General features: G+C 41.4%; 2 protein-coding genes across 3 annotated transcripts; one reads left to right on the forward strand and one right to left on the reverse strand.

The window, feature by feature from the left end:
* Positions 1 to 297: 297 nt before the first annotated feature.
* si:rp71-1d10.5 (transmembrane protein 216) lies at positions 298 to 3,966 on the reverse strand. 2 transcript variants are annotated; one of them, XM_034690192.1, is made up of 6 exons: positions 3,859 to 3,966; positions 1,831 to 1,844; positions 1,571 to 1,664; positions 1,038 to 1,130; positions 638 to 839; positions 298 to 550 (listed from the first exon to the last, which is right to left on the reverse strand). In XM_034690192.1, exons 1-6 carry the CDS (start codon positions 3,866 to 3,868, stop codon positions 535 to 537), a joined length of 429 nt encoding a protein of 142 aa, XP_034546083.1. In that variant the 5' UTR covers positions 3,869 to 3,966; the 3' UTR covers positions 298 to 534. The 2 variants fall into 2 exon arrangements, with proteins under 2 accessions (XP_034546083.1, XP_034546084.1); XM_034690193.1 differs by lacking the exon at positions 3,859 to 3,966 and adding an exon at positions 2,631 to 2,654.
* A 2,745-nt stretch (positions 3,967 to 6,711) lies between these two features.
* tmed9 (transmembrane p24 trafficking protein 9) lies at positions 6,712 to 12,967 on the forward strand. Its single transcript, XM_034689669.1, has 5 exons — positions 6,712 to 6,896; positions 9,729 to 9,829; positions 9,909 to 10,034; positions 10,177 to 10,323; positions 10,422 to 12,967. The coding sequence occupies exons 1-5, from the start codon at positions 6,749 to 6,751 to the stop codon at positions 10,569 to 10,571; spliced, it is 672 nt and encodes a 223-aa protein (XP_034545560.1). The 5' UTR covers positions 6,712 to 6,748; the 3' UTR covers positions 10,572 to 12,967.
* The last annotated feature ends 564 nt before the right edge of the window (positions 12,968 to 13,531 follow it).

Raw genomic sequence — 13,531 nt, forward strand, 5'->3', positions numbered from 1 at the left:
GAATTCTGACATCATCAAAGACAGAATTCTGACATCATCAAAGACAGAATTCTGACATCATCAAAGACAGAATTCTGACATCATCAAAGAGAACTCTGACATCATCAAAGACAGAATTCTGACATCATCAAAGACAGAATTCTGGAATTCTGTCTTTGATGATGTCAGAATTCTAGAACACCTGCTGCTGATACCTGATTGGTTGATACTTTAGTAAAATCCTGTCTCATTATTATTACATATTTGTTTTTAAATGAGTGTTAAATTCTAAAATGACACAAGCGTCTGATTCAGATCTTTATAGAAAAGTTGTTTTATTTGAGCTTTGATATTATTTACACATCTCTGTCCATCGTCATGATTTGCTTAAAAAACTACAAACATGGCCTTCCTTAGAGTTTAACATTTCTATAAAAACAAACAGTAAAAAATACTTGGTGTAAAAACATTAACATTTCAACATAAGAAAATAAACATGTTTTATTTACAGTAAACAGTCGTCCTCCTCGTGTTTGTGTTTCAGGGGATTTCTCTTCAGTAAACTTTGGACCTGAAGAGACAGAAGTAATAATTATAGATACAGATTAAATTTAAAGTATCTCCAGATTAAGATAATCTCAGATGAGGATCAGTTCACCTGGAGAAAGAAGACACGGAAAGCAGCCCAAGCAGGAACTCGAGGGCGTAGAAGCAGAGCAGGACGCTGCTGAGGATGAACTCCAGCCGCAGGACGAAGGTCTGCAGCAGCAGGTAGTAAACAGCCAACGCGGCGCAGGGGAGGAGGATGAAGAGCGACGCACACGAGGCCAGAGAGCGCTCGCACAGGTTCCCCTTCCAGCCTGAGAGACGAGACAACACGACGAGATTAAACACTGAAGTTATTCCTCATTCCTCCAGGACACGAGGCTCTGCTTTCATACACACACGAGGGTTCCAGATATTCAATATCATCAATATGAAGAAACAAAGGAAACGTCAGCTCTGATTCTGAGAGGAAACGTCTGAGTCTCTGTTGTGTTTTTGGATTATCCCCTCACCGTAAAAGATCCTGAGAGTCTCCAGAGCGAGGAAGAGCAGCAGCAGAACCACATCCAGAACCAGATTATCTGAGGGGTAGGGGAGTAGAATCCCTGACAAGAGGAATAAAACAAACCAATGTAAGAACACGTCTGAGAGTTTCACGTTCATTAAGAAGCTCCACCTCTCTTTGACCTTTGACCTCCTCCTGTATTCAGCAGTGTTTACATTTTGTTTGCAGGATGTGGTGCAACAATAAGACAGGGTTGTCTGATATCTGAAGCCTGTTGTTAATGACCTTTCTTTGAGAGAGTTAGTCCAGAGCTCAGGTCTTAATTTCACTTAATCAGTGTGTGAGCGGCTTGAAGCGTTTCATCACTTTCGGTTCATCTATGGAGGAAAATATTTCCTCATTCAGTCCTTTAAGACGAATGTAGTACCACTCTTCCTCCAGCAGAGGTCACTGTACCAGCTTACAAACCGCCATGACACTTCAGGAAAGCTGGAGCTCCTTCACTGAAGACGTGTGAAGGTGCCTCAGACTCTCACTGACCTTTATAGATGAACATCAGGACCTCAGCGAGGTAGAAGGCAGCAAAGTACCAGCAGTTCAGGTAGAAGAGGACCTGCAGAGGAGCGGACGACAGCTGGAGGAACCGGGTCAAGGACAACAGAGTGGAGCATGAGCGCGCGCACACACACACACACACACACACACACACACACACACACACACACACACACACACACACACACACACACACACACATACATACATACAGACACTTTATATTAAGGTCATGTAAAGGATACGATTGGTTGGCTTCCTGCAGAGAAGAAGAGAAAAAAACAGCCATTAGAGGAAGACCAATCAGACGGTAGAGTAAAGGTGAATTAAAAACGGCAGGTATATTTGACTCATTCAATTTAAATAAAATGTTTCAAGCATGTTTCTGTTTTAATTTAGGTTATTGTGGCCCACAGCTCTGAAATAATGTAAAGAGTGTTGTTCCTCTGTGTTTTATCAAGTCCAGAGTCAACACAGCGTCTACAGGGAGACTCACAGGTGCAGTGTGTGGAAATAAATATATAAGCGACATCTAGTGGTCCGATTCTAAGATGAACCCCTTCCCGACGGTGGCCTTGGAGGACCATGAGCTCTCCAGAAAAAGACAGTTAGTTATCTGACATCGTGTTACTGCCAGACAAAAGACTAACTACGTCTTTCGTGTGACACGGCGTGAGAAGGGAAAACAGTGAATGAACAAAAGAAAACAAAGACTGGTTTCAGTCGTCCAGGTGTTGTTGTGTTTACAAAGTCCGCCTACTATCACCTTCAGAATATATCAAGGATTAAAGGACTCATGTCTCAGCAGGATGCAGAAAAACTCCTCCATGCATTTATCTATAGCAGACTAGACTACTGTAACGGGGTCTTTACAGGACTCCCTAAAGAGTCCATCAGACGGCTGCAGCTCATACAGAATGCTGCTGCTCGAGTCCTAACAAGGACCAACAAAGCAGACCACATCACTCCAGTTCTTAGATCTCTACACTGGCTTCCTGTCTGTCAGAGAGTAGACTTTAAAATCCTGCTGATGGTTTATAAAGACCTGAATGGTTTAGGCTGATCTGCTGATACTTTATGAACCACCTGGACCTCTGAGGTCATCAGGTACTGGTCTGCTTTCAGTCCCTAGAGTCAGAAGGAAACATGGTGAAGCAGCATTTAGTCATTATGCACCACATATCTGGAACACACTATTTTGACATAGTTATAAATAGTATATATCTGATTTCCACCCAACCTGTTCTGCTAAATGCTGCTAACTTCTCCACACTGCACCTTTAAGAGCGATTCTGTAAGGAGACTTCCTCTCCAGCTCCTGCCCACAGAACTAGGCTGAGGCTCGGGCATTGTGGGCTCAAGAGTGGGCTGGCCCTGATAGGGAAGCACCCTGATGGAAAGTGTGACTGTGGGGACAAGGAGTCAGTGCGTCATGTTCTCTTGCAGTGTGAAAGATATGCTTGGGAAAGAAGGACGCTGTTCAGGGACCTGCAAACAGCTGGAGAAGCAGTCTTTAGCATGAGCACGTTATTAAACTTGGACAACTGGGCGAAAGTTAAGAGACTGTTGGAGTTCTTGCACAGAACCGGAGTGTACACAAGAATATAAGAATTGATCTAAGGACTTGATTCATCGACCTGAGGAGGGCAGCAATACGCCGTTGTAGCGTCTAGCCTGCCTTACCCAGAGAAGAAGAAGAAGAGGAAGAAGAAGAAGAAGAAGAAGAAGAAGAAGAAGAAGAAGAAGAAGCTCCTGCCCACAGCGCCAAAACTTCCAACTAATGGTTACCTGACCACGATCACCTCCACACGCCACAGTGACGCAGGAACTCATATTAAAAGAGCCTCAACACAAATACTGAGAGCATAAAAGAACATACATTAAAGAGGTTGGATATTTCTGTATGTTTAATTTAATATTTTGCATCAATCTGAGGAAATATTTGAGATACTGTCTGATTTTAATAAGCTGTAAGCCCAAATCATGTAAATTAAAACAAAAGTATTAAAACACTTAATTTAACATTTAACATGAATCACTATTAGACCTTATTCTTCAGTTTAACTGCCTCTAACGTGTGTCTGTAATGATTAATACGCATGCGCGTGTAATAACTCAACATAGCTATATTGACAGATAGTTTATTCTCTGTGTTAAACTAACACCTCTTCATCCTGAGCTTCAGAGAGAGACTCATCCTCAGAAACACAGAGAACACTCCTGGTTCATCCAGGAGGAACAGTATCTGTTGTTAAAACGAGTCTGTTACTTACCAGGCGCCATGTTAGATTACCATGGAAACAGCTTGGCGGAAATGACTCTTCTTCGGGTGTGTTAGACTGAGGTGATGTCACCGTGCTGCCCCCCACAGGCTGTTCGTGGTACTGCTTCAACTCGTCAGTAACAGCCCAGTCTTTGTGTAGGAGATGTTTGTTTATTTATTGTATTTAGTTGTTTGTTTAGTTTACAATTAATAAGTAGTTGTAGTTGTTTGATTTTCTAAACTTTTCTTTGTCCTAATAATTAATTTAAGTTAGATTTTTGGGGATCTATTTTTGCTGGTCATTTGTTTAGTGCATTTAGTTTTTTTCTCTATATTTAGTATTTCCTTTGTTTTTTTTTGCACCCAAGTCTATGTTGCTCCAACAACTTAATTTCCCACAGGGGTCAATAAAGTATGTATACAAGTACTTCTTTTCTTTTCTAGATTAGTGAGAGGCACCCTACTGCAGGCAAGATGGCGCCGCCACAACATCCACACCGGAAGTCCATACCGGAAGTCCATACCGGAAGTGATTCTTTAACCCCCTCTCTACCCAATGCCGGATGCTTCGAACTGGAAGTTTCTTCTTCGTGTAGCGTATTGATTGCATTAGTCTGTCGCTGCTAAATCAATTAGCAGAAAGCTAATTGTGATAGAGAGAGTGAGTGAGAGAGATCCCGCTGTGTATGAAGAACAGAATAATGTAGAGTGTTAGTGTGTGGGGGGAGGGGATGAGAAGGAAAAGACTGTAAGTAAGAGGGAAAATACACTCAAGCTGTACACAGAGATCTATATTCACCACAAAAACAACAGAGGCTCCCCAGGATTGTGTACTGTACATCTATCATCAGTGGCTGACAGTGGTGCCTCAAGTTGAAATATTTTAGTCCTAATATTTTATGTTGATTTGGAGTTTGTAATAGCAAAAGTGCATTGTTCTTTTTCAAGTACAACATTATCAATACAAAAGGGTTAAGACATCATACATATAACATTAAAAGAACATAAAATAAAGTATAATTCTACATTTCAAGTAGGGGTTGGATGGAAAGAAACAGTAGCTATGTATACATTTGCAGTTTTTCTAGTCATTCTAATTGAAGGTTCCAACTTCAATGTTTTCATGGACGCCAAATAAAGTGATCTTGTTAAGACATTGGTGTACATGCATCAAGCATTCAATCTGAATAAAACTGTTTGACAAGCTCAGAGTGTTTACGCCCATCTAATGTCTCAAAATAGAAGGAGAAACCATTCCCTCCGTTTGTTCTTGTGGTTAATGAACACCCCTGTCACTGTGTCATTGTAACGTGTTACAAATTATGTTAAAAAAGAAACAGTCACCACACACCTCTACATTTTCCTCCTCCACTCGCCCCTGCACCATAGATAACATTCTGCTCTTCTCTCGTGACTGTGGATCTACTCTGGATCTGTATTTAATTCATTCATTAATCTATACATGTGATCACATAGGCAGACAGCATGCAAGGTAATTTGGAACAAACACTACAGCAAACTGTACTGAGGTACAGTCAGGCTAACACAACATAAAATAACATATGACCCAGACAAAACAAGAGAGGCATATGCAGATGTCATCACGGCAGCATCATAATCAGCTTTAAGTATTTCAACACACACTCGGAACAAAAGGCTGTGCATGGCTGAGACGTTAACACTATAACTTAGTGATTCGTGCAGGCTTCTAAGTAACTTGAATTCTCAACAGCCTATACACTTTTGGAGTCAATCAACTAGTCAATAATACTGATACGATGAAAATGTAAGTGCAAAAAAGTTCATAGAATTACGCGTAAACCTACGTGTTTTTGAAGGCTTTTATTTTGCGTTCACGTTCCTGTTTTTCAAGGCTTTTATTTTTGTAACTTCCGGTGTGGGTGTTATTGCAACGTTTTTAGCTTTGTAACTTCCGGTATGGACTTCCGGTATGGACTTCCGGTGTGGATGTTGTGGCGGCGCCATCTTGCCTGCAGTAGGGTACTCTTGAGATTAGTTGAATTATTCAAGATTTAAAAAATAAAAAATAACTACCTAGTCTTTGTTTTAAATTAATTTAATTCCAGACAGAAGATGAATTTGATTCGCCCTTCTTTTTTTCTTTAAATGTAATTTTCTCATCACATATAAGGTTTGACCCAGCAGACTCATCTCCTCTTCAGTTATTGTTTAATTTTATTATTGTCACCTTCTTCTTCTTTTTTTTTCTTCATTGTTAATTATTATTATTATTATTATTATTATTATTATTATTATTATTATTATTATTATTATTTATTATTTTTATTATTGTTGTTATTACTATGATTATTGTATGTGTATGTATGTATTTTTGTTTGTATTATTATTATTATAAGACACTGTTAATTACAAGTGTATAACACATTCTGTCAGAAAAGTCCTAATAAACAAAGTTCATAAAAATAAATAAATAAATAAAATCAACACAGTAAAATTAATAAAATAAGTAAGAATGGAAAGAAAAGTTAAAAATAAGGTAGCTTGGACAAGATCAGGTGAATACAGGGAATAAAATAGATGTATAAATAAGATAAATAAATGTAAAAGCAATGATTAAAATAATAATAATGGGCTATATTAGATAGAAAAACTATTTAATTTTACTGAAATAAAATTACAAAGTGAGATTTAAAAGAAGTACTGAATTTAAAGAGCTGTATGTCTTTAAACAGGAAGTATAACCGTGTCCTTGCAGTGATGTGTGTTTGTACTGTATTGTGTACATTGAAGGCCAGGTGAATAAAAACTACAACACCCATCAGCCTCGTCCGACGCTCTGATTGGTCAGACTAATACGATGGTTTACGTGGCATTGCAGTCCCCGCGCATGCTCAGTGTAGCTCCCTCCCGGCAGGAAGATGGCGTCTGTCAGGATGAAGTCGTGTGTGTTGTCCCTGTTCCTCCTGAACCTTCTGTACAGCGTGGGTTCCTCCCTGTACTTCCACATCGGAGAGACCGAGAAGAAGTGCTTCATCGAGGAGATCCCGGACGAGACCATGATCATCGGTGAGGGGGTCACGAGCTAATGCTAAAGCTAATGCTAGCTCTCTAACTTCAGCTAGTGAGCTAATCGGCTAAGTGGGCTAAAGTTGTGTGTCGTGTTCTCAGAGAGTCCACTCATAATATATATATTAAATATAATATAACACACCTGGTTCACCTCACAGGGGCTGGGACAGGGACAGATAACAATACACACACTTTATAATGAACATTAGCTTGTTGTGTTAAACATTTAAACATGTATTTATCAGAAACGTCATCAATACAGGAAGTAACACTCACTTAAAGACAGTATTCATCACTTAAACAACCTTAAACAGCTCTTAGACAGGTGTTTCACCTGTTTAAAGTTCTGTTATATTTAATTTAATGAACCTTCCTGTCAGAGTCAGGGTTACCTGAGACTGTCCTCTTCTTACAGCTCACCTGACTATGCAAATATCAGCTGATTAATGGAACAGCTCCTCCTGCAGACACAAGGAGAGAGACCCAGAGACCCTGATACTGACTGTGTTCAGAGACCCTGATACTGACTGTGTTCAGAGACCCTGAGACTGACTGTGTTCAGAGACTCTGATCCTGACTGTGTTCAGAGACCCTGATACTGACTGTGTTCAGAGACCCTGATACTGACTGTGTTCAGAGACCCTGATCCTGACTGTGTTCAGAGACCCTGATACTGACTGTGTTCAGAGACCCTGATCCTGACTGTGTTCAGAGACCCTGATCCTGACTGTGTTCAGAGACCCTGATCCTGACTGTGTTCAGAGACTCTGATACTGACTGTGTTCAGAGACCCTGATACTGACTGTGTTCAGAGACCCTGATACTGACTGTGTTCAGAGACCCTGATAATGACTGTGTTCAGAGACCCTGATCCTGGCTGTGTTCAGAGACCCTGATCCTGACTGTGTTCAGAGACCCTGATACATAGACCCTGATACTGACTGTGTTCAGAGACCCTGATACATAGACCCTGATACTGACTGTGTTCAGAGACTCTGATACTGACTGTGTTCAGAGACCCTGATACTGACTGTGTTCAGAGACCCTGATACTGACTGTGTTCAGAGACCCTGATAATGACTGTGTTCAGAGACCCTGATACTGACTGTGTTCAGAGACCCTGATACTGACTGTGTTCAGAGACCCTGATCCTGACTGTGTTCAGAGACCCTGATACTGACTGTGTTCAGAGACTCTGATACTGACTGTGTTCAGAGACCCTGACACTGACTGTGTTCAGAGACCCTGATACTGACTGTGTTCAGAGACCCTGATCCTGACTGTGTTCAGAGACCCTGACACTGACTGTGTTCAGAGACCCTGACACTGACTGTGTTCAGAGACTCTGATACTGACTGTGTTCAGAGACCCTGATCCTGACTGTGTTAGGAGGTTTAGATGTTCTGGATGGATATGATCTAGATATTATACTTTTACCTGTAAAGTTTGCACATGAGAGAAGAGTCACATTTTTTATGATTACATGATTATTTAAATATTCAAATAGAACATTTATCTGCACAGTCTGAAGCTTATCTCAGTTTTCTAGAAGTAAACTGAAGACTTACCTTTTTAATCTGCCTTTAAACTTGGAGTAAATTCCTGTCAGCCGTGGACTGCATTATCACCACCATGACCGTCTTTGTTTTACAATCATTTTTTAAATTTTATTTTGATATGACTTTATTTTTCTGGTATTTATCTGATTTTGTTTATTTAATTGTATTCTTTCTTATTTGATTATATTGTATTTACTGTTACCTTATTTTATTTTACTCTTTATTATTATATTATATTTGTGTGGTATTTATCTGAATTTATTGTATTTTTTTCTATTCTTATTTGATATTTTATTTGATGTAACTTTATTTTATTTGAGTCTTTCTTCTTATATTATATTCTAATTTTTTATTTATTTTTCGGGTATTTATTTTATTCTTTATTATTTTATTTTTCTGGTATTGAGCTGATTTTATTTTATTCTTTCTTATTGTTTTATATTAGATTTTCTATTTTATTTTTCTGACTTTATTTATTATTTTATGAAATATAAGAACCACCTTAAACAATCGTCCCGTGTTTGTTGTAGTTTAAGTTCTTGTTGGATCAGTGCCTTCTGCAGTCATCTTAAAACTCCACACCTGAATCTCCCTCAGGTTCATATTTGAATACACTTCATACCTGAGCTTGTGAGAGTCTAGTTCCTGTGAGTGTCTGTCTGTCATCATTACATTCAGCGTGTCTATTTGTGCTCCACCAGCATGACACGAGTGACGCTGACAGGAAGTGACACTGACAGAAATACAGAAACAGAACATGGTGCAAGCCCGAGGCCAGGACCCTGTTGTACAGTTTGTTGTTGTTCGGTCACAAGAATAACAAACATAATAAACTTTATAAAGAATAACTTTATTCACGTCAGACCTTTTTAACCGGATGTTTTCATTTGGTTTTGGTGAAACCTGACTTCCTGTCCCGCTCCATCTGCTCTGTTGAGATTGATGCGTCGTGCTCCGGCATCCGGCACAAATAGAAGTCTTGTGTATCTGATCCGGAGGACTCCGACCTGCCGGATCAGATACGCAGCCGGAACACAACAGAGCGGATCCAGTGGAAGTTAACACATTGACTAGAATGGAAACCTATCAGACCTGGTGCTGAGACGGATCAGAGACGCATTGGTTAATGTGATTTCTGCGTGTTCATAATCTGCAGACTGTTACTCTCTTTTAGATTCTGGATCTCAAAGGGAAATCTCCTCATAAAGTGATTTTAGGGAGACACCTCTAACTGTGACACCTGTGTGTGTGTGTGTTTGTGTGTGTGCAGGTAACTATCGCACTCAGCTGTATGACAAACAGAGAGAGGAGTACCTGCCGGCCACGCAGGGTCTGGGTATGTTCGTGGAGGTCAGAGATCCTGACGACAAGGTGAGGACCTTAAACGTCCTATGATCGTTGTCGTCGCCATCAGTGTGTAACAGGTGTGTGTTCTCTGTGTGTCCTGCAGGTGATTCTGTCTCGGCAGTACGGCTCTGAAGGAAGGTTCACCTTCACCTCACACACACCTGGAGAGCATCAGATCTGCCTGCACTCCAACTCCTCCAAGTTCTCGCTGTTCGCTGGAGGCATGCTGGTGAGGAGACGCTTCACGACGCGCCGCAGTGTCTTTGTTTATGCTTTAGTCCAGGCGTGGAGACATCCGTTAGCGTGTTACAAAGTTAAATACCTCCCTTCTTTTCCGCCTTGTCTTCATGAACACGCCTGTTGTGTTGCAGAGAGTTCACCTGGACATCCAGGTCGGCGAACACGCCAACAACTACGCTGAGATCGCTGCCAAAGACAAGCTGACGGAGCTGCAGCTGAGGGTGAGGCAGCTGGTGGAGCAGGTGGACCAGATCCAGAAGGAGCAGAACTACCAGAGGGTGGGTCCATGTTTTTACACACGTTAACCTGCAGCACAGTTAACGTCCGCAGTAGCTGAGCGCCCCCTTCTGTCCGTCTCTCTCTCTCCTCCCTTCAGTATCGAGAGGAGCGTTTCCGTCAGACGAGCGAGAGCACCAACCAGCGGGTCCTCTGGTGGTCCATCGTGCAGACCCTGATCCTCGTGGCCATCGGTATCTGGCAGATGAGACACCTGAAGAGCTTCTTCGAGGCTAAGAAGCTGGTGTAAACCTGAGAGTGTGTGTGTTTGATAGTGTATGCTTGGTCGTGTGTGTGTGTGTGAGAGAGAGAGAGAGAGAGAGTGTGTGTGTTTTGTCTACTGAGCGATGCAGTACTGAGCGGCGGCGGCGGCGGTCGCTGCTGTGGAAGGAGACGTGATGCAGACGGACCCAGCTGCAGATCCGGCTTCAAACATCCTGATGATTCTTTCTGTTTTCTTATCGTCCCTGATCGTAACGACCTCTCCGCCTCGCAGGAGACCGTCGGGGAAATGTGACGACTCTATTTATTTCACACATTCAGTAGATCTCAGTCTGCTCTGTCGACGTTCTGCGGTCGGCATGTTCAGATAACGTCGTGTTATCGATGTGTGTTTATATTCATTTGACCTGTTTGCTTCCGTCTGACTCACTGTGACGAGGACATGATTTGTTACTGGCCGCTGGAGATGTGCAGAGTCCATTATGAAGAAGCTGTTGGAGGACAGGACGGATTTCAAAGCTCCAGATGTTAGAGGAAAGTAGAAGAGCGTGATCGTAAAGCTCTCTCTCTGTAACGTAGAATATCAACCTGAGCCTGTCAGGGACACAAACAAGACCTGTTAGTGGATCCATCGAGGATTACCTGCTGCAGGATGAAGACTTCTAAAGGAGCAGTTTGAACACATTTAAGACCGCAGGATATTTAAATTCAGTGTCGGAGCTCCTCTTCGTGCCAACGGCGTCCAAACCTTCAAAGCACATACGTTCAGTTTTGACCCTCAGGTGTTGCAGGGATGCGTATGAATGCGGTCGCATGAATACTTACACGAAAGTATAATCTCTTGATGAGATATTAAACATCTAAGAGGTGAAACGTGACGTTATCTTTGGCCCTGTTTGTATTCGTGTAAATGCGTCTCCACGTTTGTTCTGTTTCCTGTGAATTCAAATCAAACGAGACAGTTTGCTGTGTTTAACCGCGAGCGAGTGAATCCACATACTGTGTCCCAAACTGAGCGAATGTCTCTGTCCACCTCGTCTGACTCGCTGGTTTACTCTGAGAGAATATTTTTAATCCTGTGGCTCCGCTTAGACGCCGCCATCCTCTTCTCTTTTTTTAAATCCAACGTTCTGCATCGTCCTCAGGAGACTTCTGGTTTCTGAAATTGTTTGTGAACGTCCTGTTTTTGTTGTTGTTGGTTTTAACATCAAATGAGCTCCTTCAGTTTTCTCGGACCCTGCCGAAGATTCCTCTGCTCTCAGGTGTCGGATGTCGAGTTGTTTGACGCTCCAAAAGAAGTCGCCTGTACAAAAAGTTCAGTTAAAGCTAAATGAAAGCTTTCCCTGTATGATTTCTACCTTAATATATATCATTAAAACTGCCCCTCCCCCAAAGAGACGTATGACCACACCCCCAAAAAAGGAGATGTATAGCCACACCCCCAAAAAAGATGTATGGCCACACCCCCAAAAAAGGAGATGTATGGCCACACCCCCCAAAAAAGGAGATGTATGGCCACACCCCCAAAAAAGGAGATGTATAGCCACACCCCCAAAAAAAGGAGATGTATGGCCACACCCCTAAAAAAGGAGATGTATGGCCACACACACCCAAAAAAGGAGATGTATGGCCACACCCCCAAAAAAGGAGATGTATGGCCACACCCCCAAAAAAGGAGATGTATAGCCACACCCCCCCAAAAAAGGAGATGTATGGCCACACACCCAAATAAAGGAGATGTATGGCCACACCCCCAAATAAAGGAGATGTATGACCACACCTCCAAAAGTAGGAGATGTATGGCCACACCCCCAAATAAAGGAGATGTATTACCACACCCCTAAAAAAGGAGATGTATGGCCACACCCCCAAAAAAGGAGATGTATGGCCACACCCCCAAATAAAGGAGATGTATGGCCACACCCCCAAATAAAGGAGATGTATGGCCACACCTGCAAAAAAGGAGATGTAAGACCACCCCCCTAAAAACCTAACTGAAGGATCTCTTTATCGTGTTCTGTTCATTAGAATCACAAACCTTCGTGTTGAATTCCTCCTCAGACTCCAGAAGAAGATTAAAACAACGATATTCAGCTTTGCTAACGTCTCAAATCCTCCGAAGTCTCATGAGAACTCGAGGTTGCAGCGTGGAATATGTGACGTCTGTTCACTGTCGGATTCAAAGGAAGTTTTTTGAGAAGAACAGGGCGGGTTATCCTTTTGAAGTTCCTCCACTTCTTTCTGTTTTATTTTCTGGTGGTTTGTTTTTTTTAGATTTCAGACGTGTTTTCTTGGGTTAGACTTTAAATCGGTTGGTTGAGGCTGGACGAGGGGTTTGAATTTATTTTATTTTGGAGGGATTCTGTCTGCGTGAAATCTGTCTGAAATTGCACTCAAAATAAAGTTTGTCAAATTTGGTTTAAATGGTTGAAGAAGTGTGTTTTATTTTAGTATCATTAAAGATTGTTTTTCTTCTTTGCACAAATTCATTCCTAACCTGGAGGCTTCAATGTGCCTCAAAACTCACTCAAATTCAGGCATGGTGAAAACTAAATCCCCTCCACCTCTTTAACATACATGCATGAACATTTTTTAACATAACAGCGTGCCAACACCTACAACAAAACAGGGAAACCAAACAGGAAGTCCAGATATTGGAGATTCATGTTCTTGACACTTTAATATGAAAGTGAAAGTTAAACAGCAGAGAGGTGTGTCAGACCTTCTGATACACTCAGTGGACCTGTTATCAGTAACCTGAAGCTCCTTTTACTCCGTGTTGAATCACTCATGTATTTATCATTTATATGTATGCAGGTTACTATTTATGACTTATAATAAATTATATATACGATGCTAAAAGTTACAATAAATCTCAGAATTCTGACTCAAACAAAAAATCTACAAACATAAAATAAAGTCAAAAAGATCTGAACGAATGTGAACAGAAGTTTTCACTTTCAGACACTTTTTGTCAACTGGTATAAT

The sequence above is a fragment of the Notolabrus celidotus genome, chromosome 8 (genome assembly GCF_009762535.1).
Source record: "Notolabrus celidotus isolate fNotCel1 chromosome 8, fNotCel1.pri, whole genome shotgun sequence".
NCBI lineage: Eukaryota > Metazoa > Chordata > Actinopteri > Labriformes > Labridae > Notolabrus > Notolabrus celidotus.